The 27,021-nt window shown below is 47.4% G+C and overlaps 1 protein-coding gene across 1 annotated transcript in view; it reads left to right on the top strand.

The window, feature by feature from the left end:
• BRD8 (bromodomain containing 8) overlaps positions 1–25,705 on the top strand; it is a 71,937-nt gene extending 46,232 nt beyond the window's left edge. The window contains exons 24-28 of the mRNA XM_088465547.1: positions 8,848–9,032; positions 9,506–9,595; positions 17,059–17,127; positions 20,842–21,019; positions 25,658–25,705. Of these exons, the coding sequence (XP_088321673.1) occupies positions 8,848–9,032; positions 9,506–9,595; positions 17,059–17,127; positions 20,842–21,019; positions 25,658–25,690 (555 nt within the window). The 3' untranslated portion in view covers positions 25,691–25,705. The remainder of the gene's footprint in view (positions 1–8,847; positions 9,033–9,505; positions 9,596–17,058; positions 17,128–20,841; positions 21,020–25,657) is intronic.
• The last annotated feature ends 1,316 nt before the right edge of the window (positions 25,706–27,021 follow it).

Below are 27,021 nucleotides of genomic sequence, written 5' to 3'. Positions count from 1 at the left end.
AGCTTGGTAAAATTATTATTCAGACAAATTGGTTAAATCCAACAGATTTAACCAATCTGTCTACATGTCCATTTTTTCAGTTATTCAGCATTTGGAAGCAAATTATCGATTGTGATTTGACCTATACATTACCAGATTTTTATTCCAACCAGCCAGATTGGACAGATAATCCTATAGTGCAGTGGTTCGCAAACTCTCTCCTCAGGACCCCACACAGTTCATGTTTAGCATATCGCCAAGCAGGTGCACAGTTGTATTCATCACTCACTGACCCATTTTGAGATCCACAGGTGGAACTAATTATTTCACTTGCAATTCTGTGAGGAGACTGGAAAACATGCTGTTTGGGGTCCTGAGGACCGAGTTTGAGAACCTGTGCTATAGTGTGTACCTAGCTTTAGTTAAAGAAACAACAGAAATGTGATATTTCTACTTCAGGGTCCATAGGGTATCCACAGGATACCTTGGGGTATAGGTGATGACGTCAGGCATCGGGCACCATAGAGTTAAGCTTTCAGCCTCCCAGGATGCACTAGGGTCCCCCTCCTATACCCCGCCCCCGAGCCAAGGCATCTCAGTTTAGTTTGGTGCCCGGCCGGAGTCGGTTGCACCTGTTAGAGGGGGGCCATGAAGAGCCCCTGAAGTTTTTCTTCTATGCAGCTGTGGCTGCACATCTGGAAGGACAGCATGGACAGTCAGGCCTGACGTCCATGCTGTCTTCCCTACAACCCCGCCGGTACCAGAACGCCGGTACCGATCCGGGGATGCTGGTAGGCATCTGGGGTCACAGCTAGCGGTGACCCCAGATGTTTGGGACCATGGCCGGATTTAAGGGGGTCAGCAGGTAAGCAGCGGGGTCCCGCGGTGGGTCCCTGCTGATACATGGTCCAGAGTCCCCAGGCAGGGGGCTCCCTGGGGACTGGCTGCAGCGTGGAGCCAGGTACTAACCTGCGCTTCCACTACCCCCCTGGGACAGCAGGACCGCGGCAGAGCGGTAGCGCTGCGGAAGTCCCAGGGGTTAAATGCATGCCAGGGGAGCGCGCCTTCCCTGTCTCACAGCCGGCGCCTCCCCCGCTGCACACAGCCCTCTCTGCACACGCCGACTGGCCCTGTGGCAGCGCTCCTCCCCCAGGCCAGCCTCCTCTATGCTCCTCGGTGGCCATCTTTCCCAACGCATGGTGAACGCTGCTGGAAGCCTATGATCGGAGGCATCGTGGTCTGGGTCCCCCCGCATACCTCTCCTCCGCTGTGGTCAGGTCTGTGTATGCAGCGCTGTGTCCTACCAGACTCTGTGTCTGTGTAGTTGATTTATCAGCGCTGTTAGTGCAGGAATTGATTTTCTTTGCATTGTATGTGACTGTGCTAGCGCTGCTGCCTGTACTTTTATTTTCTAAAACTGTCAGCCTTATCATTGTCCCTGCTCTTTCTGCTAAAGCCCTTGCGGTGCGGTGCTGCAGGGTGGTCTCTCGCTATACTAAAAGTATTGGTGAGAGGGGTCACATACTTTCCACCATTATGTCTGAGAGTGACTTTCCTCTCCAGCTTCAGTGTACTACATGTAAAGTACCTATAGTGGAGGGGGAAGGTAACGCGGAGGGCCTATGCCGGAAGTGTTTTTTATTGGCGCGTCCAATTATGGTCACAGCACCGGTACCGGAGCCGCCCTGGGCTTGTTTCACTCAGGCGCTTACAACCTAGGTGGGCCAGTTAGCTCTGCAGCCCACGTTCCCGCAGATGGGATTGTCCCAGCAATCAGTGGCGTCGTCACCCATGCAGGGTTTCCCGAGGCAATTGGTGGTACCCCGCAGTCTCCCTATTTCCCCTATCCCGATCTCTCAGGAGCCGGCGTGGGTTAATTCCCTGACTAGTTCTGTACAGCACTTGTCGGAGATGTTACAAGGGGAGTCTGTGTTGCGGCCGGTGGCGTCTCTGTCTACTCCTTATGAGGATGACAAAGTGACGTCTGATGATGGGGAGATTCTGGATCTTTCCGACCAGGAACCTCTCCGTGCTAAGGAGGCAGACGCTAGGTCCAAGGTATATATTCCTGGACTTATTCGGGCAGTCCGCACAGCTTTGGTGATTGAGGACGAAGTTCCTCCGGCGTCTAAATCCAAATATGCCCTTGTTAAGGGTGACGCCACAGTCTTTCCTCTTTCGGGTCAGTTGGTGGACCATTTAGAGGAGGCGTGGAAACAGCCTGGCAAACGATACCAGCCGCAGAGGCGTTTGGCGGTGGCTTATCCGTTCGCGGATAATTATTTTTCTAAGTGGGAATCTCCTCCACAGGTGGATTCTCATGTGACACGCCTTGTCCGTAGTGCCACTTTACCCATGCCATCCATGTCCTCCCTTAAGGATGCTATGGACCGCAAGGTGGAGATCTGCCTAGAGTCTGTTTATTCCCTTGCTGGGGGGGCAGCGCGGCCAGCCATGGCCATTTGCTGGGTTGCCAGAGCTATGGAGCGCTGGGCGGATACGTTGGAGGCGTCCTTCGAATCCGACTGTTCGGCTGAACAGACGGAGTTGATCGGAAATCTCCGGGATTCGGCCACTTATATCAACGAAGCGGCCTTGGATATTAGTACCCTGGCGTCTCGAATTTCTTCGGCAGCTGTAGCTGCTCTTCGTACCTTGTGGTTGCGATCTTGGATGGCGGATGCTGATTCCAAAAAGGGTTTGGAAGCGTTGCCTTTTAACGGTGAAGTTCTCTTTGGTCCGGACCTGGACAAAATTGTAGCCACGCTGGCGGCAGCCAAATCGGCCTGTCTCCCGTCTGCTGCAGTTCCTTCCGGTTCAGGTAGGTCGTCCTTTCGGCCTTAAAGGGCTCAGGGTAGGCCTAAAGCACAGTCCTTTCCACGACAGGCTGGCCCCAAAAAATCGGCCAAGCCCCGTAAGCAGGCCTGGAGTACCAGACGTCCGGCCCCTAAGCCAGATGACAAGCCTGCGGCCTGACGGTCCGGGCCTCCCTTTGGGGGATCCCAAGGTGGGAGGCCGCCTGCTGCAGTTCGCCCGGTGTTGGTCGATCACCACAACAGACACTTGGGTTCTCGAGGTGGTCTCACACGGGTATGCCCTCTCCTTCCGGCACAGACCCCCGTCTCGATTCTTCACCACGGGTCTACCATCAGACCGGAACAAGGCCACGGAGCTGCGGAAGGTCTTGCACACTATGCTCCAGGATGGAGTTATAGTGCCTGTTCCATCCTCCCAGAAGGGCCAGGGTTTCTAATCCAATCTCTTTTTGGTGCAGAAGCCCAGTGGGTCGTTTCGTCCGATACTCAACCTCAAAGCTCTCAACAGGTCTTTGCGGGTGCCGAAGTTTCGGATGGAGACCCTACGGTCCATCATTCTGGCGCTAGAACCTGGGGACTACATGGTGTCGTTGGACATACAGGACGCTTACCTGCATGTTCCTATTCTTTCGCGCCATCAGCAGTTCCTCAGGTTTGCAATCCGCAGCGACCACTTGCAGTTCCGGGCGTTACCTTTTGGCCTGGCGACAGCACCACGTGTTTTCACCAAGGTGATGGTGGTCATGGTGGCTTTCCTGCGGCTGAAGGGAGTCCGCATGTTGCCGTACTTGGACTGCCTTCTCGTAGTGGCAGGATCTCCGGAGCTCCTTCTACGCCACTTGGACCTGACCATTGCGGTACTGCAACGGCACGGCTGGTTAATAAACTGGCAGAAGTCCACCCTGATCCCGTCTCAGCGGATTCTGCGCCTCGGAGCCTTATTGGACTCCGGACAGCAAAGGATCTTTGTGACGGGGGAAAAAATCTCTGCCTTGCAGTTGAAGGTGCGCAGTTGTCTTCAGAGCCGCCGGGTGTCTCTGCACTCGGCGATGAGGTTACTGGGCTCCATGGTGTCGGTGTTCGACATGGTGGAATATGCCCAGTTTCACTCCAGACCTCTGCAGCACCTGATCCTGTCCAAATGGAATGGACTGCCTCAGAGTCTAAAGTCCCAGACGATGGGAGGTTCGCCTGTCCCTAGCCTGGTGGTTGCAGACGACCCATCTCAACAGGGGTCGTCCGTTCTGGGTGGCGAATTGGGTCCTGTTAACAACGGACGCCAGTCTTCGGGGCTGGGGAGCAGTCTCGGGTCCACACTTGTTCCAGGGCAGGTGGACTCTGGCAGAAACAGAGCTTCCAATAAACATCTTGGAACTCCAGCAGGCACATCGGGTTCTCCAAGGTCACCCGGTGCAGGTCCAGTCGGACAACGCTACCACCGTGGCCTACATAAATCGGCAAGGAGGAACCCGAAGTCGGGCGGCTCTCGTGGAGGTGTCCCGGATCCTGGTATGGGCGGAGCGCAATCTTCCGGCCATATCAGCGTTCTTCATCCCGGGAGTGCTAAACTGGGAAGCGGACTTTCTAAGTCGCCATGACGTTCATCCGGGGGAATGGTCCCTGCACCCGGACGTTTTTCAACTGCTGGTGGACAGGTGGGGTCTTCCAGAGATCGACCTCATGGCGTCACGGCACAACAACAAGTTGCCGGTGTACGGGTCTCGCACAAGAGACGAAGAGGTGTCTCTGGTGGATGCTCTGTCCGTCCGGTGGACATTCCAGTTCGCTTATCTGTTTCCTCCATTTGCCCTTCTTCCGCTGGTAATCCGGAAATTCAAACAGGAAAGAGGGACGCTCCTGTTGATAGCTCCCCCATGGCCCAGACGGCACTGGTTCTCAGGGTCTGTCCGTGGACAGTCCTCTCCGGTTGCCGCTATGACCGGACCTTTTGTCACAGGGTCCTTGTCTTCACCCGGACCTGACTCGGCTGTCTTTGACGGCGTGGCTGTTAAGACGGCCATGTTGAGGTCCAGGGGATTTTCCAGCTCTGTGGTGCGAACCATGCTAAGAGCTCGGAAACCGTCTTCCGCGAGAATATATCATCGCGTGTGGCATACGTTCTTCCAGTGGTGTCGACCGAGAGGTTATGCACCGCGGGAGTTTCATCTGGCTAGAGTTCTAGCCTTCCTACAAGCGGGACTAGACCATGGGCTTCGCCTTGCTTCTTTGAAGGTGCAGGTTTCTGCCCTGTCTGTCTGGTTTCATCGTAGGATTTCTACAATCCCTGATGTGCGCACCTTTATGCAAGGCGTTCTGCGAATTCAGCCGCCATTTGTTCCACCTGTGGCGCCTTGGGACTTGGCTGTGGTCCTGAGGGCTCTCCAAGGACCGCCGTTTGAACCACTGGGCTCAGTGGATCTTAAATGGTTAACAGCTAAGACTGTTTTCCTTCTGGCCATAGCTTCGGCCAGACGAGTTTCTGATTTAGGGGCTCTCTCTTGTAGACCCCCTTTCTTGATTTTTCATGGGAACAGGGCAGTGCTACGCACTCGTCCTGAATTTCATCCCAAAGTTGTTTCCTGGTTTCATGTTAACGAGGAAATAGTTGTACCGGCTTTTAACTCACCTGGCCTTTCAGTGGGTGAGGCCACTTTGGATGTTGTGCGGGCCTTAAGGACTTATGTTGACCGCACTTCTTCGTTTAGGAAGTCGGACGCCTTGTTTGTCTTCTATGGCTTCCGTAAAAAGGGTTGGCCTGCTTCAAAGCAAACTTTGGCAGCCTGGATCCGTATGGCAATTTCAGAAGCCTATCTTCATGAAGGCCTGCCGGTTCCTCCTTCTGTGAAGGCTCATTCCACTAGGTCTGTGGGTCCTTCGTGGGCAGCTCGACGTGGTGCCTCTGCAGTCCAGATCTGCAAGGCGGCCACGTGATCCTCTGTCCATACCTTTGTGAGGTATTATGCGTTTGACACCTTTGCCTCTCAGGATGCTTCCTTCGGGCGGCGGATTCTCCTTTCAGCACAGGAGCGTCCCCACTCTTAAAGGATACTGCTTTGGGACATCCCCAAGGTATCCTGTGGATACCTTATGGACCCTGAAGTAGAAAATATGAGATATGGTAAGAACTTACCCTTGTTATCTCTATTTCTACGAAGTCCATAGGGTTCCACAGGACTACCGCCTGTTGCACCTGTGCTGCAGATGGGCTTTGCTCTGGTCACCAGTTTTTCCGTCTCCCTCTGGTGAGAATGTGATTCTTGTGTGTGTCCAGATCTTTTTTTTTTTCTCTCTTCCTTCTCATCCTCCGGCCTATGGCTTGGTACTTAACTGAGATGCCTTGGCTCAGGGGCGGGGTATAGGAGGGGGACCCTAGTGAATCCTGGGAGGCTGAAAACTTAACTCTATGGTGCCCGATGCCTGACGTCATCACCTATACCCCAAGGTATCCTGTGGAACCCTATGGACTTCGTAGAAATAGAGATAACAAGGGTAAGTTCTTACCATATCTCATATTTTTTCAACCCATTCCTTTTTTAATAGTTTACTGCAGCACTAACCAAGGAAGTTTCAGAACTAAAATTCACTACAGAGTTTGAAATGTGAGCAGGAGAGTAGTAACTGCTACCTATGGCCTCTCCAGAGCTATCTTGGATTTGGCATCTCCTGTTTAGAGCAATGGCTGATAATATGGCACTTGGATCTACAGTACCCTATACAGGTTCAGTGGTCAAGGTGCTCATTATAAAACTAGCAATCAAGTGAAGGAAGTATTGTAGAGAATAGGATTGTTTCTTTCCACAATAGTGAGTCCCAGGCAACAGTCTCTCCAGAAAGAAAATCTATTATATTTCGCTTGTTTGGCTTATTTAGGTGCAAAGTTCCCAGGCTGCAGATGAAATTGGGAACCTCTGCATGTCTAAGGATCACCACTGTAACAGGATGGCATATGAAGATAAAAAACAGGCTGTACAGGTACAGGAATGGAACTATCACATAATGGTGCAGAAGAACAATGAGGGAGCGTGCCTATCCAGACATTACAGTGAGCAGGAGCTGGTGAGAGCTGAAAGTGGCATTTTGCATATAATATAACCATGCTGTTTTATCCTTTTACATCTTTGCTTTAATTTAGATTTTTTATAAGCATTATTGTGGATACAGAGGAGGTGTGCTTTTATTTACTATCAACCAAAATGCTCTTTGAATTAACTTTTATGTGGAGGTCTGGATGCACCTGGCATTTTCAGTTCTCAATAAAACATCTGAGTGCCATTCATACTTACATCATTACACAGATGCTGCAGAAAATCAGCACATAGAGATAATGGGCAATGGCTTAACTGTGCAGCCAGGACTGATTACTCATGTACTCTTCAAAGCAGAGCCATAGATTCTGGATCTCAGTAGACCTAAATTCCCACAGGCTCAATAAAATAAGCCATCAGACAAATCAGCACTCTCATACAATGTAAGTGCTTAAGTTAACAAGCACACAGTTTGCCCCTGAGTACACCAAGACCATATGTTTAGTCTTCTCAACATGAACGGTCAAAAATGTTCAAAACACTTGTCTTCTCCAGAAGACAATATAATATATCGATGGCACTTTGCATAAAAGTGAGGTTTTTTTTTTATCTAGCACATTGAAAATTGAGATGCCCATCTCAATCTACATCACCACATCAAAACCACATTGCCTAGTCACCCATTAAAATGACCTCTTTGAAAACTATTTCAAACTAATCCTAAATTACTTTACACCTATATTTCTTATTGTTTTGCAACCTTTTAAACTTTTTTATCAATATGTGAAGGTCCCAAATTACATTTTTATAACACATCAACTGGTAACCCACTACACAATACCCACTGTGCAGCTCAGTGATGGGGTCACCAATCCACCAATATAAATACAATCACAAAGAATTACTAATCAAGCCCCTCACTGTTGGAATAGTAATATAACATAGAAAAACTCCACAGAACAGTCAGGGCCAGATTGACAATGAGGTGGATGGCCCCAGGCTGCCACATAAAAACTAGCTAGCAGGCCACACATAGGTATTAATATGGTATTTTTATTTTCCTCACAACATTATGCAATTTTTCAACTTTTACATATTTAGGGAGACACTAGGGCTGATAGTGCAGGAGGTGTACACGCCCACATGGCCCTGGCCACACCCACACAGAACATGTCACAGCTACTCAACTTCTCACAATAGGCTCTTGCTTGTTTTCAGCCCCAGGCCCATGTGGCACATATTCCTGCCCTGAGTAATATGAACACAGTGGTATCCAGACTTTAACTTTTCTTCATGTAAATTATCTAATCACCCTCAAAGGAAAAGAGAGAATCCACATGTGTAGAATGTAAAGCTGAAGAATGCAAAATGCTCTTAGATCTGCACACAATCAAATTTCTTGTATGAATGCATATGTCAAATTGTGTTGTATTCCCACTCTTCAATTTCACTGCTTAAATGGACATATTTCCTCAAAGTAAATAAAAATGCTCCTCATTGTGCATTAACTTTAATATCAAGTATAAAATCCAGTAAAAGCAGGTGTTACTGCACAACAGATAGAAGTATTCAAAACAGCCTATCAGCCTATCATCAGTGTATTCCTACTAAACACAGTCCTTGGAAACAGGGATTCCCCACCAACCAATGCATTTTGGCAATAAGTTTTGTGATGACTTTTGGTATGTCAATGCAGTATTTATACCACCTCTGACCAATCATATCATCCTATTTTGCATAATCATATATACATAGCACAATATGCATACATTCAAAAACTAAAATAGCTAAAAGGTATAAGAATCATACTGTATACAGTATCAAGCATTGGTGTTACAGTCTTCCAAGTAAATGTTTTAGTCCTAAAGTTGTTGGGAAAGTTTAAAACTATGCCAAAAAGTATTTTTAAATGCTAAATCAGATCACTCATAAAGTGCCTAAAACCATCTCTGCCTGCAGCTTGAATACATGAATACACAAATAAATGAATACAAGTATCCAACTTCACAGTATGATATATCTTTCAGGACTTGTATGAGGAGGTGAAAGTAGAAGAACATGTTGACCCTTTACTTTTGGCCAAGGATTATTCATCACAGCTCTGTGAATCAGGCCTTGATCCCAGTTCTCCTGTGATGCAAATTCAGAGTGAAGTCTCCATTTGTGTGAGGACTGAAAGTATCACAACCAAAAGCCCATCACTGCTTGAAGTGTGAGTGTTTTTCAGATTCTGCTACTTAGATTGTCCATCATGACTGTAGTTTTGTGTAGCTTCTCCTTTTCCCTTGACTAATAGCATGACTATGGTACCCCACCCGTCTTGCTGCCTGTCTTACTATGTGCTATAATGCTGCTTGGTTTTTCGTTGACATCACTTTTGCTGTTAATGACAATAAAGTATTCATTCACCCCCTACCCTGCCCATTAGCACAAAGTAGACACTGCATGGACAGGACATCCTGGAAATCCAGTACACTGTAGTAAGTGAAAGACGGAACTTGATTGGATGGCCATTTAACCTGGGATTTGCTACAGTACATTGGACCTTCAAACTGCCAAAACCTATCCAAGCAGAGATATACATTCCAAAATACTGAACTGTATTCAGGCCACTATATCTTATCTATATAAAATATATTTTAACTGTATACTGTATGTGGTCATATGCTTCTCTACTTTTTTCAGACTGATTTTGCACACTAGACAATCCCATCATGACCACATCACTATCAACAAGATGCTCACACCTGTATGGAAAATGATAGCTACTCACAGGTTTGTTATGAGTACACAGAGAATGTTGGCATGATTTACTTAACATGCCAGTAGGTTCAATTCCAGTTAAGACCACAGGATTGCCTTTACAACACCAACAATACAAATGTGTAGGACTTCCAGTCTTCTGACATAGAAAGCTATGATAGGCTGGGGCTGCTGCAATGACAGCTCTTTTCACTCCTTGCTGTCAGTTCTACCAGATCTGTATGTGCATTCTGATAACTATGGTAGCACCCAACCAAAGAGATTACTAGGGGTATGTCTCTAAATTGAAAGGTCTGTAGTAAAATATTTGAATGGGGTGACAGCACTCACAATAATGGACACTCCACCAAAATGTCATTTGTAAGGAAAGCCAATATCTCACACACTCACATGGCATGCTAAGTTTGCACAAGGGGTTATCTCTGCTTGCAACCCTTGTATCTATCATGCTTCTTGGCAGATTGAATTCTGTCAGACCAGCATTGCGCTGACATGGAGTCCAACGGATCCCAGTCATATTTTTGGGGATTAGGAATACAAAAAGTAGAACCACCCGTTGCTGCTGGCGGTAACACCACAGGTGGATTGGCTTTTTAATTTGCCCTAGCAGAAAGCTGCAGGGCATCCAGGCAATGAGCCATACTTTGAAAATAATGCATAACTTGCTGCTGAGAAACTTGTGAAATTAAGTGTTGAAGAAGAGCCTTTGGAGAGGCACACCCAGTTGCATACATCTGTGTGGCCTGAGTATACTATCACATTTCTGAGCAGATTGGATGCTCTCAGACTAGGATTTGCACTGGCAGGAATAAGGCGCAGGGTCGAGTCCACTGGCCTTCTCCAAGAACCGCCAGAAGGTGGGATGGTGCCAGGAGTGCATAGGTCACAGCCTTCTAACTGCCCCTGGATGTGACGGTTGGGAGTGTAACAATAGTGAGGTACAGAATCAGCAGGCTGGAGTGTAGTCAGGAAATCTGAGGCCAGGGTCACAGGCAAAGTATCGGAACTATGAGACAAGCCGAGGTCAGGGGCACAGGCAGAGATTTGCAGTCAGGAGAATGCAGGGTCCGGTACACAAAGGCAGATTCACGGACAAACACTGCAGCAAATAAGGTGACCTAAAATACAAAATTCTTGCGCAATGAACGAAAGATTTAAAATTTTGATTCATGGTCCATAAGACCTTCCAGTCTTCAGTAGTCCACTGGCGGTAATTAATGGACCAGACAAGCCTCTTTTTCATTGCTGCAGAACAGATGTAAGCTCATTACGTACTTGTTCCTTGAAAAAAGCCTTTCTACTTCAGGGTCCATAGGGTATCCACAGGATACCTTGGGGTATAGGTGTGACGTCAGTCATCGGGCACCATAGAGTTAAGCTTTCAGCCTCCCAGGATGCACTAGGGTCCCCCTCCTATACCATGCCCCCGAGCCAGGGCACCTCAGTTTAGTTTGGTGCCCGGCCGGAGTCGGGTGCACCTGTTGGAGTGGGGGCTAAGAAGAGCCCCTGAAGTTTTCCTGCATGCAGCTGTGGCTGCACATCTGGATGTACAGCATGGACAGTCAGTCCTGACGTCCATGCTGTCTTCCCTACACCCCCGCCGGTACCAGAATGCCGGTACCGATCCGGCGATGCTGGTGAGCATCTGGGGTCACAGCTAGCGGTGACCCCAGATGTTCCGGACCATGGCCGGAATCAAGGGGGACAGCAAGGTAAGCAGCGGGGTCTCGCGGTGGGTCCCCGCTGTTACATGGTCCAAAGTCCCCAGGCAGGGGGCTCCCAGGGGACTGGCTGCAGCGTGGAGCCAGGTATATAACCTGCGCTTCCACTACCCCCCTGGGACAGCGGACCGCAGCAGAGCGGTAGCGCTGCGGCGTCCCGGGGGTTAAATGCATGCCAGGGGAGCGCGCCTTCCCTGTCTCACAGCCGGCGCCTCCCCCGCTGCACACAGCCCTCTCTGCAACACGCCGACTGGCCCTGTGGCAGCGCTCCTCCCCCAGGCCAGCCTCCTCTCTGCTCCTCGGTAGCCATCTTCCTGAACGCATGGTGAACGCTGCTGGAAGCCTGGACGGAGGCATCGTGGTCTGGGTCCCCCCGCATACCTCTCCTCCGCTGTGGTCAGGTCTGTGTATGCAGCGCTGTGTCCTACCAGACTCTGTGTCTGCGTAGTTGATTGATCAGCGCTGGTTAGTGCAGGAATTGATTTTCTTTGCATTGTATGTGACTGTGCTAGCGTTGCTGCCTGTATCTTCTATTCTGACTGTCAGCTTTATTACTGTCCCTGTTCTTTCTGCTAAGCCCTTGCGGTGCGGTGCTGCAGGGTGGTCTCTCGCCTCTTTAAAAAAACAATTGGTGAGAGGGGTCACATACTTGGTACCATCATGTCTGAAAGTGATTTTCCTCTCCGGCTACATTGTACTACGTGTAAAGTACCTTTAGCGGAGGGGGAGGGTAGCGCGGAGGGCCTCTGCCGGCAGTGTTTGTCAATGGCGCGGCCTATTACGGTTACAGCACCGGTACAGGAGCCGCCCTGGGCTTGTTTCGCTCAGGCGCTTAAAACCTTAGTGAGCCAGTTAGCTCCGCAGCCCGCGTTTACGCAGATGGGTTTGTCCCAGCAGTCAGTGGTGTCGTCACCCATGCAGGGTTTCCCAAGACAATTGGTGGTACCCCGCAGTCTCCCTATTTCCCCTCTCCCGGTTTCTCAGGAGCCGGCGTGGGTTAACTCCCTGACGAGTTCTGTACAGCACTTGTCGGATGTGTTGCAGGGGGAGGCTGTGATGCGGCCACATAAACGGCCGGTGGCGTCTCTGTCGGCTCCTTATGAGGATGACGAAGGGACGTCTGATGATGGGGAGATTCTGGATCCGTATGATCAGGAACCTCTCCATACTAAGGACGCTGACGCTAGGTCCAAGGTGTATATTCCTGGACTTATTCGGGCAGTCCGCACAGCCTTGGTGATTGAGGATGAAGTTCCCCCAGTGGCTAAATCCAAGTATGCCTTTTTTAAGGATGTGAAGGGTGACGCCACAGTCTTTCCTCTTTCGGGTCAGTTGGTGGACCATTTAGAGGAGGCGTGGAAACAGCCTGGCAAGCGATACCAGCCGCAGAGGCGCCTGGCGGTGGCTTATCCGTTCGCGGATAATTATTTTGCTAAGTGGGAATCCCCTCCACAGGTGGATTCTCATGTGACACGTCTTGTCCGTAGTGCCACATTGCCGATGCCATCCATGTCCTCCCTTAAGGATGCTACGGACCGCAAGGTGGAGATCTGCCTGAGGTCCGCTTATTCCCTTGCGGGGGGGGGGGGGGGGCAGCGCGGCCGGTTATGGCCATTTGCTGGGTTGCCAGAGCGATGGAGCGCTGGGCGGATTCATTGGAGGCGTCCTTTGATTCCGACTGTCCGGCTGATCAGGCGGAATTGATTGGTAATCTCCGTGATTCGGCCACTTATATCAACGAGGCGGCCTTAGACATTAGTACCCTGGTGTCTCGAATTTCTTCAGCAGCGGTGGCTGCTCGTCGCACCTTGTGGTTGCGATCCTGGAAGGCGGACGCTGATTCCAAAAAGGGTTTGGAGGCGTTGCCCTTTAACGGAGAAGTTCTCTTCAGTCCAGATCTGGACAAGATTGTGGCCACGCTGGCGGCAGCCATATCGGCATGTCTCCCGTCGGCCGCTGTTCCTTCTGGTTCAGGACCATCGTCCTTTCGGTCTTATAGGGCCGAGGGCAGGCCCAAACCACAGTCTTTTCCCCGACAGGCTGGTCCCAAGAAATCGGCCAAGCCCCGGAAGCAGGCATGGAGTACCAGACGTCCGGCCCCTAAGCCAGATGACAAGCCTGCGGCCTGACGGTCCGGGCCTCCCTTTGGGGGATCCCAAAGTGGGAGGCCGTCTGCTGCAGTTCGCCCAGTGTTGGTCGGTCACCACGACAGACACTTGGGTTCTCGAGGTGGTCTCCCACGGGTACGCCCTCTCTTTCCGGCACAGACCCCCAGCTCGATTTTTCACCACGGGTCTGCCATCAGACCGGAACAAGGCCACGGAGCTGCGGAAGGTCTTGCACACTATGCTCCAGGCTGGAGTTATAGTGCCTGTTCCATTCTCCCAGAGGGGCCAGGGTTTCTATTCCAATCTCTTTTTGGTGCAGAAACCCAATGGGTCGTATCGTCCGATTCTCAACCTCAAAGCTCTCAACAAGTCTTTGCGGGTGCCGAAGTTTCGGATGGAGACCCTACGGTCCATCATTCTGGCGCTGGAACCTGGGGACTACATGGTGTCATTGGACATACAGGACGCTTACCTGCATGTCCCTATTCTTTTGCGCCATCAACAGTTCCTCAGGTTTGCAATCCGCAGCGACCACTTTCAGTTTCGGGCGTTGCCTTTTGGCCTGGTGACAGCACCGCGTGTGTTCACCAAGGTGATGGCGGTCATGGCGGCTTCTCTGCGGCTGCAGGGAGTCCGCATGTTGCCGTACTTGGACGACCTTTTATTAGTGGCAGGATCTCCGGAGCTCCTTCTGCGCCACTTGGACCTGACCATTGCGCTACTGCAACGGCACGACTGGTTAATAAACTGGCAGAAGTCCACTCTGATCCCGTCTCGGTGGATTCTGCACCTCGGAGCCTTATTGGCCTCGGGACAGCAAAGGACCTTTGTGACGGGGGAAAAGATCTCTGCTTTACAGTCGAGGGTGCGCAGTTGTCTGCACAGCCGCCGGGTGTCTCTACACTCGGCGATGAGGTTACTGGGCTCCATGGTGTCGGTGTTCGACATGGTGGAATATGCCCAGTTTCACTCCAGACCTCTGCAGCACCTGATCCTGTCCAAGTGGAACGGGCTGCCTCAGTCTCTAAAGTCCCAGACGATGGTGCTCACCCCGGAGGTTTGCCTGTCCCTTGCCTGGTGGTTACAGACGACCCATCTCAGCAAGGGACGTCCGTTCTGGGTACCAAATTGGGTCCTGTTGACAACGGACGCCAGTCTTCGGGGCTGGGGAGCAGTTTCGGGTCCACACTTGTTCCAGGGCAGGTGGACTCCGACAGAAGCGGAGCTTCCAATAAATATCTTGGAACTCCGTGCGGTCTTCAATGCCCTCCAGCAGGCACATTGGGTTCTCCAGGGTCGCCCAGTGCAGGTCCAGTCGGACAACGCTACCACCGTGGCCTACATAAACAGGCAAGGAGGAACCCGAAGTCGGGCGGCTCTCGTAGAGGTGTCTCGGATCCTGGTATGGGCGGAGCGCAATCTTCCGGCCATATCAGCTGTCTTCATCCCGGGAGTGCTAAATTGGGAGGCGGACTTTTCAAGTCCGGGGGAATGGTCCCTGCACCCGGACGTTTTTCAACTACTGGTGGACAAGTGGGGTCTTCCAGAGATCGACCTCATGGCGTCCCGGCACAACAACAAGTTGCCAGTGTACGGGTCTCGCTCAAGAGACGAAGAGGCGTCTCTGGTGGATGCTCTGTCCGTCCGGTGGACGTTCCGGTTCGCTTACCTGTTTCCTCCGGTTTCCCTTCTTCCACGGGTAATCCGGAAATTCAAACAGGAAGGAGGGACGCTCCTGTTGATAGCTCCTGCGTGGCCCAGACTGCACTGGTTCTCAGACCTTCAGGGTCTGTCCGCGGACAGTCCTCTGCGGTTGCCGCTACGACCGGACCTTCTGTCGCAGGGTCCTTGTCTTCACCCGGACCTGACTCGGCTGTCTTTGACGGCGTGGCTGTTGAGACAGCCATGTTGAGGTCCAGGGGGTTTTCCAGCTCTGTAGTGCGTACCATGTTACGAGCTTGGAAACCGTCTTCCGCGAGAATATACCATTGCGTGTGGCATACGTTCTTCCAGTGGTGTCGACCGAGAGGTTATGCACTGCGGGAGTTTCGTCTGTCTCGGATACTCGCCTTCCTACAAGCGGGACTAGACCATGGGCTTCGCCTTGCTTCTTTGAAGGTACAGGTTTCGGCCCTGTCTGTCTGGTTTCACCGTAGGATTGCTACAATCCCCGATGTGCGCACCTTTCTGCAAGGTGTTCTACGCATTCAGCCGCTCTTTGTTCCACCTGTGGCGCCTTGGGATTTGGCTGTGGTCCTGAAGGCTCTCCAGGGACCGCCATTTGAACCACCGGGCTCAGTGGATCTTAAATGGCTAACAGCTAAGACTGTTTTCCTTCTGGCCATTGCTTCGGCCAGACGTGTTTCTGATTTAGGGGCTCTTTCTTGTAGACCCCCTTTCTTAATTTTTCATGGGAACAGGGCAGTGTTCCGCACTCGGCCTGAATTTCTTCCCAAAGTTGTTTTGCAGTTTCATGTTAACGAGGAAATAGGCCTCACTGGCCTTTCAGTGAGTGAGGCCACTTTGGATGTTGTGCGGGCCTTAAGGACTTATGTTGACCGCACTTCTTCGTTTAGGAAGTCGGACGCATTGTTTGTCCTCTATGGCTTCCGTAAAAAGGGTTGGCCTGCTTCAAAGCAAACTTTGGCAGCCTGGATTCGTATGGCTATTTCTGAAGCTTATCTTCATGAAGGTCTGCCGGTTCCTCCTTCTTTGAAGGCTCATTCCACTAGGTCTGTGGGTCCTTCGTGGGCAGCTCGACGTGGTGCCTCTGCAGTCCAGATCTGCAAGGCTGCTACGTGGTGCTCTGTCCATACCTTCGTGAGGTATTACAGGTTTGACACCTTCGCCTCTCAGGATGCTTCCTTCGGGCGGCGGATTCTCCTTTCAGCACAGGAGCGTCCCCACCCTTAAAGGATACTGCTTTGGGACATCCCCAAGGTATCCTGTGGATACCCTATGGACCCTGAAGTAGAAAATATGAGATATGGTAAGAACTTACCTTTGTTATATCTATTTCTACGAAGTCCATAGGGTTCCACAGGACTCCCGCCCTGTCGCACCTGTGCTGCAGATGGGCTTTGTTCTGGTCACCGGTTTTTCCGTCTCCCTCTGGTGAGAGTGTGATTCTTGTGTGTATCCAGATCTTCTTTCTCTCTCTTCCTTCTCCTCCTCCGGCCTATGGCTTAGTAACTAACTGAGGTGCCTTGGCTCGGGGGCGGGGTATAGGAGGGGGACCCTAGTGCATCCTGGGAGGCTGAAAGCTTAACTCTATGGTGCCCGATGACTGACGTCACACCTATACCCCAAGGTATCCTGTGGAACCCTATGGACTTCGTAGAAATAGAGATAACAAAGGTAAGTTCTTATCATATCTCATATTTTTCTTATAACTCTGACATTTTCAGTAATTTTTTAGGTTTTGCTTCAGCCATTTACTGCTTACCTTTGTACCATTTCAGGTTATAAAATGAAACAGAAACATTGTCAAACTCAAAACTTGGTACTCTCCCTGCAAATCAGGGACAGATACTGTAGCAATTATGTAACTGTGTGCACTTCACAATACTCTTTAGCCTGTCCATTCTGGTATTAGTGCCACCTGTTCATTTGCTAACGTCACAGCTATGCGTTAATTTCGTTGCAGATTTGCAGGACCATTCATGTCCCCAGTGAAGGACAGAGAGGCTCCAGGCTACAAGGAGATAGTTAAGAGGTCAGTGAAATCTTATTTTTTTTATTCTTTTTATATGCCCATGATCCTGCTTTAGGGTAAAGGGAATTCTATATAAATATAACAAAATAAATATATGTAACTTGGAGCCATCAAACACAGTGATAACTGGGTTAATTGATATGGATCTTGATACTTTTGTATACTCGATAGCTTTATATTTCAGTAGCAAAACACTTGTTATATATTAGAAAGTAAACAAGTACATCTTAAGCTGGGTACACACTGGCAGATGTATTGGACTATCAATTGATCGGCCAATATATTGTGTGCCTGTCGGTCAGTGAGTACCAGCGATATGTCTGTGATCGACGTCGTTCACAGACATGTGGCGTTGGCTGTGCTGCACAGCCGATGCCCAATATATCTGCAGATATATCTGTCCATCGTGCTGTGTGTACAGGTGGTCAGTCGACCGCCCGTACACTTGCAGCAGAGGCCACAGGAAAGGGGGGCGCGACGCGACCTCCGACCAGCGGGACCCGAGGCCAGATGACAGATGATGGTTGATCTGCAGATCACTCATTCTGCAGATATATATTTTAGGTGTGTACCCAGCTTAATACTGTAGACATTTGTATAGAACATCCAAGACCACTTTGTCCCAAGGTCCTCCAGTTGATATTATAATAATTAAGTTAAAAGTAATTTAATTTAGTTTGTAAGAGATATTCTTTCAATTCTAAAATAATGAATGCAAGTGTATGGCCCAAATGTAATAAGCTCTGATTTGCTGGTCCCGGCTCAACACCGGTGATGTAGCCACTAGGTTTAAAGCGCTAATATAATTTATTGATCTATAAATATCAATGTCATACTTTTTCCCTTTTATTTTTCGTTTGAGAATAGATGAGTCTTTGGTATGTACCACATAACATGGGAAATACTTCCATTATCTGCTCCTGACATGAACCATTTAACATGCTGCATAAATACCAGCTCACAATAAGGGATGTAGTTATGAGACCGCCGGTCTCAATACAGACACCCGAATCCTGACAAGGGACTTAAGATAGGCATTGAAACACCGACGCCTATCTTAATACCGAAGCTGTAATGCCGAACGACTCATGCCCAAATGAGGTAACTTCGGGGCGCCCTTAGCATTAGCCGCGGGGGGTGGGTTAGGTTCAGGGAGCATAGCGGGGTTAGGTTTTGCGGAAAAGGTTAGCGTTAGGCACCCCTATGGGGGAGGGTTAGGGATAGGCACCCCTGGAGGGAGGTTAGGGTTAGCCACCCCTGGGGGGGGGGTTAGGGTTAGGTACTAGGGGGGGAGGTTAGGGTTAGGCACCACTAAGGGAAGGTTAGGGGGGAGAGGGGTAGGGATAGGCTACTTACCTGCCCTGTCGGGATCTTCTCCCTTCTGGCTGCCGGCGTCAGGATATGAACCTGGGACTTCAAACCCATTTCCACAACTCAAATTATTTTTTGTGACAACAAGAACATAGTGGGAATGCTCCCAGTTGTATGTGAAGCAAGTGGATCACTACATAAAGGGGTGGTGGTGTCTTCTGCTGAGAGGGACTGGCTGATATGGCAAAACGGGGCACTCACGGATGTATGCTACCTCTTACTTACATCCCCCACATTCAATACAATATTTGATTTTGCAGGTTGATATATTTAAATAACTTTCCATTCACTGGGTCTGGGTGACAGGAGGCTGCTCCATAAAAAAAAAAAACAGACTCCCTGATTCAGAGCGAGCGCTCTGTCAGAGCGTCCGGCTCTGAATCAGGGCCTCTGTGCGACAGGGAGGTGATTGGGAGGAGGGACGGTACATAGAATGACAATAGCAAGAAAGTGATTATAGGAAGATGAACTTTTTACTGCATAGCTCAAAACCTCAACTTCAGAAGACAGTGTGTATGCACATGATTTAATTATGGCATATACAGTCAGGTGAATGAATATTGAGACATTGACAGAATTTTCATATTTTGGCCTCTATTCACCACCACAATGGCTTTGAAATGAAACAAACACGATGTGCTTTAACTGCAGACTTTCAGATTTAATTTGAGGGTAATTACATCCAAATCAGGTGAACGGTGCAGGAATTACAACGGTTTCTATATGTGCCTCCCACTTTTTAAGGGGCCAAAAGTAATGGGACAAACTAAACAATCCTAAATCTAACTTTTACTTTTTAATACTTTGTTGCAAATCCTTTGCAGGCAATTACAGCTTGAAGTCTGGAACACATAGACATCACCAGACACTGGATTTCATCCCTGGTGATGCTCTGCCAGGCCTCTACTGCAAATGTCTTCAGTTCCTGCTTGTTCTTGGGGCATTTTCCCTTCAGTTTTGTCTTCAACAAGTGAAATGCATGCTCAATTGGATTCAGGTCAGGGGATTGACTTGGCCATTGCATAACATTCCACTTTTTAGCCTTAAAAAACTCTTTAGTTGCTTTTGCAGTATTCTTTGGGTCATTGTCCATCTGCACTGTGAAGCGCCGTCCAATGAGTTCTGAAGCATTTGACTGAATATGAGCATATAATATTGCCCAAAACACTTCAGAATTCATTCTGCTGCTTTTGTCAGCAGTCACATCATCAATAAATACAAGGGAACCAGTTCCATTGGCAGCCATACATGCCCACGCCATGACACTACCACCACCATGCTTCATTGATGAGATGGTATGTTTTGGATCATGAGCAGTTCCTTTCCTTCTCCATACTCTTCTCTTCCCATCACTGTGGTACAAGTTGATCTTTGTCTCATCTGTCCATAGGATGTTGTTCCAGAATTGTAATGGCTTTTTTAGATGTTGTTTGGCAAACTCTAATCTGGTCTTTTTGTTTTTGTGGCTCACCAATGGTTTACATCTTGTGTGAACCCTCTATATTCACTCTTGTGAAGTCTTCTCTTGATTGTTGACTTTGACACATATACACCTACCTCCTGGAGAGTGTTCTTGATTTGGCCAATTCTTCTGTCATCCACCACAGTTGTTTTCCGTGGTCTTCTGGGTCTTTTGGTGTTGCTGAGCTCTCCGGTGCGTTCTTTCTTTATAAGAATGTTCCAAACAGTTGATTTGGCCACACCTAATGTTTTTGCTATCTCTCTGATGGGTTTGTTTTGATGTTTCAGCCTAATGATGGCTTGCTTCACTGATAGTGATAGCTCTTTGGATCTCATATTGAGAGTCGACAGCAACTGATTCCAAATGCAAATGTCACACCTAGAATCAACTCCAGACCTTTTACCTGCGTAATTGATAATGAAATAACGAGAGAATAGCCCACACCTGTCCATGATATAGCTTTTGAGTTGATAGTCCCATTACTTTTGGCCCCTTAAAAAGTGGGAGGCACATATAGAAACCGTTGTAATTCCTACACTGTTCACCTGATTTGCATGTAATTACCCTCAAATTAAATCTGAAAGTCTGCAGTTAAAGCACATCTTGTTTGTTTCATTTCAAAACCATTGTGGTGGTGAATAGAGGCCAAAATATGAAAATTCTGTCAATGTCCCAATATTTATGCACCTGACTGTATTACAATTACATAGTGCATTTAAAAATTTGAGTTTTCTAATATTTTAAGATGTCTTCTCCTTCCTGAATGCGAGTAATACAAGCATTGCATTAGACTTACAATGATGAATGCTGAACTGTGTGAGGGTATGTGTACAGTCCTGAAATCTGAATTTTCCTACAGATGTAAGTTTTTGTCCTTTTAGGCCTATGGATCTCACTACAATAAAACGTGGGCTATCAAAGGGAAGAATTACAACAAAAGCAGAGTTCCAGAGAGATATCTTGCTAATGCTTCAAAATTGTGTTATGTACAACAGCATTCACCACTGTGTTCACCATAAAGCCTTGGAGATGCAGAGAGATGTTATGGAACTTCTTCAGGTGTGTTGGTGCTAAAACATTATAGGGCATATGTATCAATTATCTTGTTTCAGACCTAATAATTGTAATTTCTTATTGCTGCTATTCGTGGCAATAAGATATTATATATCGCCCAAATCTATTAAATTCACATGCAGGAACAGGGGCAGTGTCGGCCTGGGGCATAAAGGAATGCAATGGTAGGGGCCCAAGCTTAAGGGGTGTGGCCAGCCACCAGAGGAGCTGTGGCCAATCATTTGAGTATGCATGCAAGGAAGAGGGGACGGGTATGTCAGAACAACCACATTGATTGGCAGGAGGGCTAATATTGTTGTAGTTTCCATACAAACAAAACAAGTTCATACATGTTCCTGCTCCACCAAGTTACTGACACCTAGAGGAGGCGGTGAGGCCCTCAAGCAGTGGGGCCCACTGGAGGATTTCTCCTGTACCCGTGTGCCAGTCCGACCCTGAACAGGGGGTCTGAAAGGAACCCGTCCATGCAATTTGTTCGGAGTGAAGTGACCACATCTGCATTATTGATTTTTATTGAAGGTACAAGGTTTGAGGACTTTCAATTATGTATTTATTCTAAATATCTCTATTCAAGCCTTACTGTTCCATACAATATTTTTATAGGTATCACAATATTATACATTTTCTCTGTTCCCAAATGTACAGATGAACCACATTTGAATCTATGACCACCTACTAAATATCATTCATATTATTTTATATCTCACATATTGGATAGCACCCAGGGCACACTGCATTTGTTACTTTTAAGGTTATAGCCAGCTAGCTGCTGGGAAGAAAGTGTGGTCTTATATATTCCTATGGGAGATGGAACATGTCAAAAGTATATTGTTCATAATTGTTACATGTCTAGAGATTTGTACATGGATGTGGTCTGTGAGAGTAGGCCTTTGGCATAAGTCAGACATAGAGATCTGTTTCAAAACAAATGTATGTAAAATGAGTGTTGGCCAAAATAATCAAAATTATATTGAGATGATTCATGTCTATTTGTAAGTAAATGTATGTTCTGTTCATATCAAAGTTATGATTCTGTGATGTTTGATAGGAGACTCATGGCTATATCAGAGTTTCTGGTTATTTTTGTGTAAACTGTGCATCACAAAGAGGTGTGAAGTCTTCCCCCTATTAGTATAAACATACAGTAGCTTGAGGCACTTCAAAGAGAGTGGGGAAGCTGATCTTTTACATCTACCATAATAGCAAGGCATCTTATTCACCAGGAGACCATTGTGACTGGGGCTATGATCCATATTTTGGTGTTCTTCCTTGACAGAGATAAGCAATTAAGTTGTTCTGTTTCTGTATTGTATTCTTTTTATTTTAAGAAAAAAAACTGGTTGCATAATATTACACAGGTCAATATGTTATCCTATTTTGTATATATATTAGGCTTTTTGAGTATATATTCTCATATTTACCTTATTTAATAAGGTTCTGTCTGTATTTTTAACAAATGTGCATGATACATAGCTTCAATATTGTTTTTAAGGTAATGTCACGGGGGATGGTATTATGTGATATATATATATATATATATAAAATCAATATGTGACACATGGGGGCTTACTAGCAGGGTGGGTACTGATGACACTTGTGGGGTGGGGGAGCTCTACCACTAGGGTTCTATTACCGCTAGGGAGTGTGAAAATGCCAATAGAGATCTTTTGCCCCTGGGGGATTTGCTAACACTCGGTGGTGAAAGGTACAATTACAATGGGGGTCTATGGAGATAAGGGGGGGGGGGTGCAAGACATAACTAGGATCATTTCAATATAATCTTTAAATACTATATTTAAAATACATTCGTAATTTAATTAAATTAAAAATAAACTTGACAATAGCTTAGAGTTTTTTGGGGGAAATATTAGAGACAGTTTTATTTTCCTGTATGTTTCCATTTCAATCATAAGTTTCAGCAAAAAGAAAATAAAAAACATATTCCTCCCTGGAGACATACTGTTTGTGGCTGCTAACTGGGAAGTACTCTTATATCATGCTCAGTTGTTGGGAAATATTCCATCTTAGAGCCATTAATGCAGTTGTTGAGTTTGTTAGAGGAAATCTTACTCATGAATGCCAGGTGTAGTCTCATTGTTTTTCATCCTTTCTACTACACGAAAAAAAAATTTTGCCCATCAATTTTGCAGATTGTTGCAGTTACTCTCATAAATAGACATCTGTGATCAGTTCTGTTCTAGATCCCATTATCCTGCATATATTACATTTGTGTACTTTCACTTGTGAATTACTTGTTTAAAAAAATATGTGACTACAAAAATCAGTACAAGAAGAGTCATGTAATAATTCCCACAGAGTTATATTAAGAGACTTCCAGGTAATATCAACACCAGAAGTTGTGTATGACAGAAGTTAGTTCATGGTGTCATAGGTTTATATGGTTACAACACCATCTGCAACTTTATCTCATATCCGATTAAAGAGTGCATCTAGGTACAGAATAAACTAGGGGTGTATCTAGCCATTCTACTGATTGAGCATGCCACTGAAATCACCTTTCTTTCTCCACTCTAATACATACTCCCAGTGATGAAAGTGGGTATTTAGAAATGTTGGCATGATCACTGAATGGCTTGAGGGTTTTTGATTAATGAATGTTTTTAAAACTGTTGAATAATATTTAAAGACATTAACTGCTAGCACTTAGGGGCATATTTAATAAATTATGTGAAAAGGCCCTGAAAATTGGCATTCCATATCGATGGATAGAGTAGTGATTTGGAATTCTTTTTTGGGGGGGGGCTATGCTTTAATAGTGATACTGCGGAACATGGGCTCCGATAAGAGCCTGTGCTGGAGAATTATACAGAGTAATGTGATCTCTTAAGTGATCACTTTACTTCTGGATTCGAACCTGGCTGAGCTACTGCGCAAGCATAGGAAGCGGGCGGTGCATGAACGAGTGGTAATTGCCATAGAGCATCCAAAGGATCCCTCTCAAAAATAAATGTGCTAATGTAGCTGATAGGCTTCAATGGGCTAATGCCTTCTAAGGATAACGCTAGCTAATGAGTTCAAACTCCAAAAAGTTACGCTTTTTATAGTATGGTAAATGGGACATTTTTGCAGTCCCCATGGGGACTACATTTGCATGCCTAAAGAGAGGGGCCCCAGCAGATATGGGTAAATAGGCCCGATGCGCAAAAATCTGCAATCATCTGAAAATAGCCAATTTGAAGGTGGACACAATAAATTGGCCTTATATGTCTTTGTGTTTTACTAAACAGTGTTAAAGCAGGGAAAATGATGGCTCTATGTCCCTCACGTGTCACAAATGCGCCTTGGACATACACACAGACAGACAGACAGTACACACAACATGGGTAGGGATGGACATTGGAACCCTGTCATCGAATCTTGCCAAGCGATGGTAACTAATCATTGCATCAAAACCATTCAATGTCAGTATTATCGTGATGGTTCGTACAAGCACAAAATCCCTGTTTGTGCATTAGATGCACACTGTCGTGCAACAGCGGGACGGATTTTTGAGCTGTACTTTATCAGCGGGACAGCAGTACTTTGGCAACATTTCATGACGGAAAGCCACCATTGAATGGAAAACCACTGACATAACTAAATGGAAAATCACTTATGCTGGCCATACACGCTACAATTATCGGGGCGATCCGCCTGATATCGGCGGATCGCCCCGATTATTGTAGCGTGTGTGCGGGCGACCGAGGGTTAAATATTGCTCGGTCGGGCATGCAGGATTGTCCAGCATGCCCGTCCGATGCGATATTTACCCGGTAAACTGTCGGCCGCATCGGGCACTGTATGCCCAGCGCGGCCGACAGACAGACATTTCCTGTGTTCCTTCCTACGGAAGGAATAGGGAAATGTCTCCTCCCCCGGGGGCGGAGCGCGGATGTCGGGCTATACACTGTGAGATTTCTCTCACAGTGTATGCCGGCGACATCTGCGGCTGGCAGCCGGCCAGATAAAATGTCTGTCGGTCTGACAGACATTTTATCTGGCTGTGTATGCCCAGCATTACATATGTAAACCATTGACTATCAGTATCCATCCCTACACATGGGAAACACAGACACATGATACACACATAGAACATAGGCAGAAATATTGCTCGATCACTAAAGTACCTGCCTGTGTACTTATAAGAATGGTTATGAATAACCAACAGACAAATAACATAACTCCTGGTTTGTTTGTCCTATTATGGGGAAGTTCCTAAATAAAGTTTTGCCAAAACAACAATTAAAATAATGGAGAAACCTTAAATTGTGTCTTTATTATTGACTGACTTATACACGTAGCAGCTATTTTTCTGGAGACCAACTTGCATTGAGGCATACTTATCAATGTACAGAGTTCCCCCAGTGCCCGGAGATGATATGCACTTAATCATTGTGGGGGATGGGAACTTATCATTAGGCCCTGCCAGTTAGTGGCACAATGCAGAGAGAGGGGGCAGTGTTGACACGATTCTGTGCTGGGCCAGTGGCAGTGAGCCCTGCTCTGCCGCTGCTGGTACAGGTTACCTCATTTTAGGTATGTCATTGATGTAAACACAGATGCAGCCATTACATAAGTAACTCTCACTAATCTAATGGTTTTTTTGTCATACTTGTGTCCTAGGTTCTAAATTTGCAAAGTGACAAAGGATCTTAGGCAGCTACTGACAACAGACTACAGCTCCTGCAAGTTCCAGTTCTTCAGTACAACATTCTTACAAAGGAAATTTGTGCAGATTTACTGTCCAAATCGCCAATGGTTTAGCTATGTAATTTGTTATTATTAGCATTTTTATTTACCTCTATGGAGCCAGTACTGTATATTCATTTGTGCTTTATAATTTGTTGACGTTTTAATGTGTTGCTATGTTTGTATTTTTTAGGATTGTTTTGAAAAGCAGTTTAAAAATGTTATATGTGATAGTAAGTGGTTCCTGTTCTTTTGTTTGTTTGTTTGATCTATCCATGATGGAAGCATGCTCATTATACATTTCTGCTTACAACCAGTGTGATGAGTATATCACATGAGAACAGAGGGCCTGATTCAGAGCCGGACGCTCTGACAAGAGCGCTCGCTCTGAATCAGGGACTCCTACCTAAAATTGGAGGGGCCTCCTGGCCGCTTGCATAGCTGTGGGTGACCACCCACAGCTTATGCGAGCGGCCAAAAAGATGGTCGCGATGGTCAAGACCATCGCGACCATCGGGCTTGCGTCAAGACCCTGGGTCTCGCTTCCGCAAGCTCAGGAGTGCTTTTGGCTCTATCAGAGCCAAAAGCACTCCCACTGACATCACTACTGATGTCAATGGGGCCAGCCCCAGACGGTAGGAGTTCCCATGGGAACGCCTCTGTCTGGGCAGCAATGCCCCCGGCACGCCCACCAAAGGGGGCGTGCTGTCACTCACCATCGACAGCACGCCCCCTTTGGTGCGAGACCCATAGCGACGGCTTGGCTGTCGCTATGCGGGTCTCATGCATGCACACGACGGAGCTCCCTCCATCGTGCGCATGCGCACTAGGGCACCATCGACCCGCTTGCGAGCGCTCAGCGCTCGCGAGCAGGTCTGAATCAGGCCCAGACTCCAATAACTTACCATAAAGCCTATTAATGAATTTAGAAATGGGTGAGAATAATATGCAGTTACTGAAGATGTCCAGGCAAATAATATTTGTTCCACATACATTTACATCCAACTGTTCATCTCAATCACCAGCTGTAGCAAATTCAAACTGCACAGTCCAAGGGCTCTTATTACAGACCTCCATGCCAATGTTCTCTTGTCCATGGACTTATTAATATTGGATTCAAGTGCAAAATGTCCACTGAATCACAGCACATAACTATGTTTATAGAGCAAGTTAGAGATTGTTACCAAGGGCCGTTTCTGAGTCGCAAGCAATGCCACACAGGTTGGACACAGTTGAGCAATTATTTTCTGCTGGGCATGCATGGAACTGTGCATGAGTACAGTCACAGTTGTGATTGA

This window comes from Taudactylus pleione, unplaced genomic scaffold (assembly GCF_031769625.1).
Source record: "Taudactylus pleione unplaced genomic scaffold, aTauple2 ptg001990l, whole genome shotgun sequence".
NCBI classification, from domain to species: Eukaryota; Metazoa; Chordata; class Amphibia; order Anura; family Myobatrachidae; genus Taudactylus; species Taudactylus pleione.
This window is presented reverse-complemented; position numbering and strand designations above follow the sequence as displayed.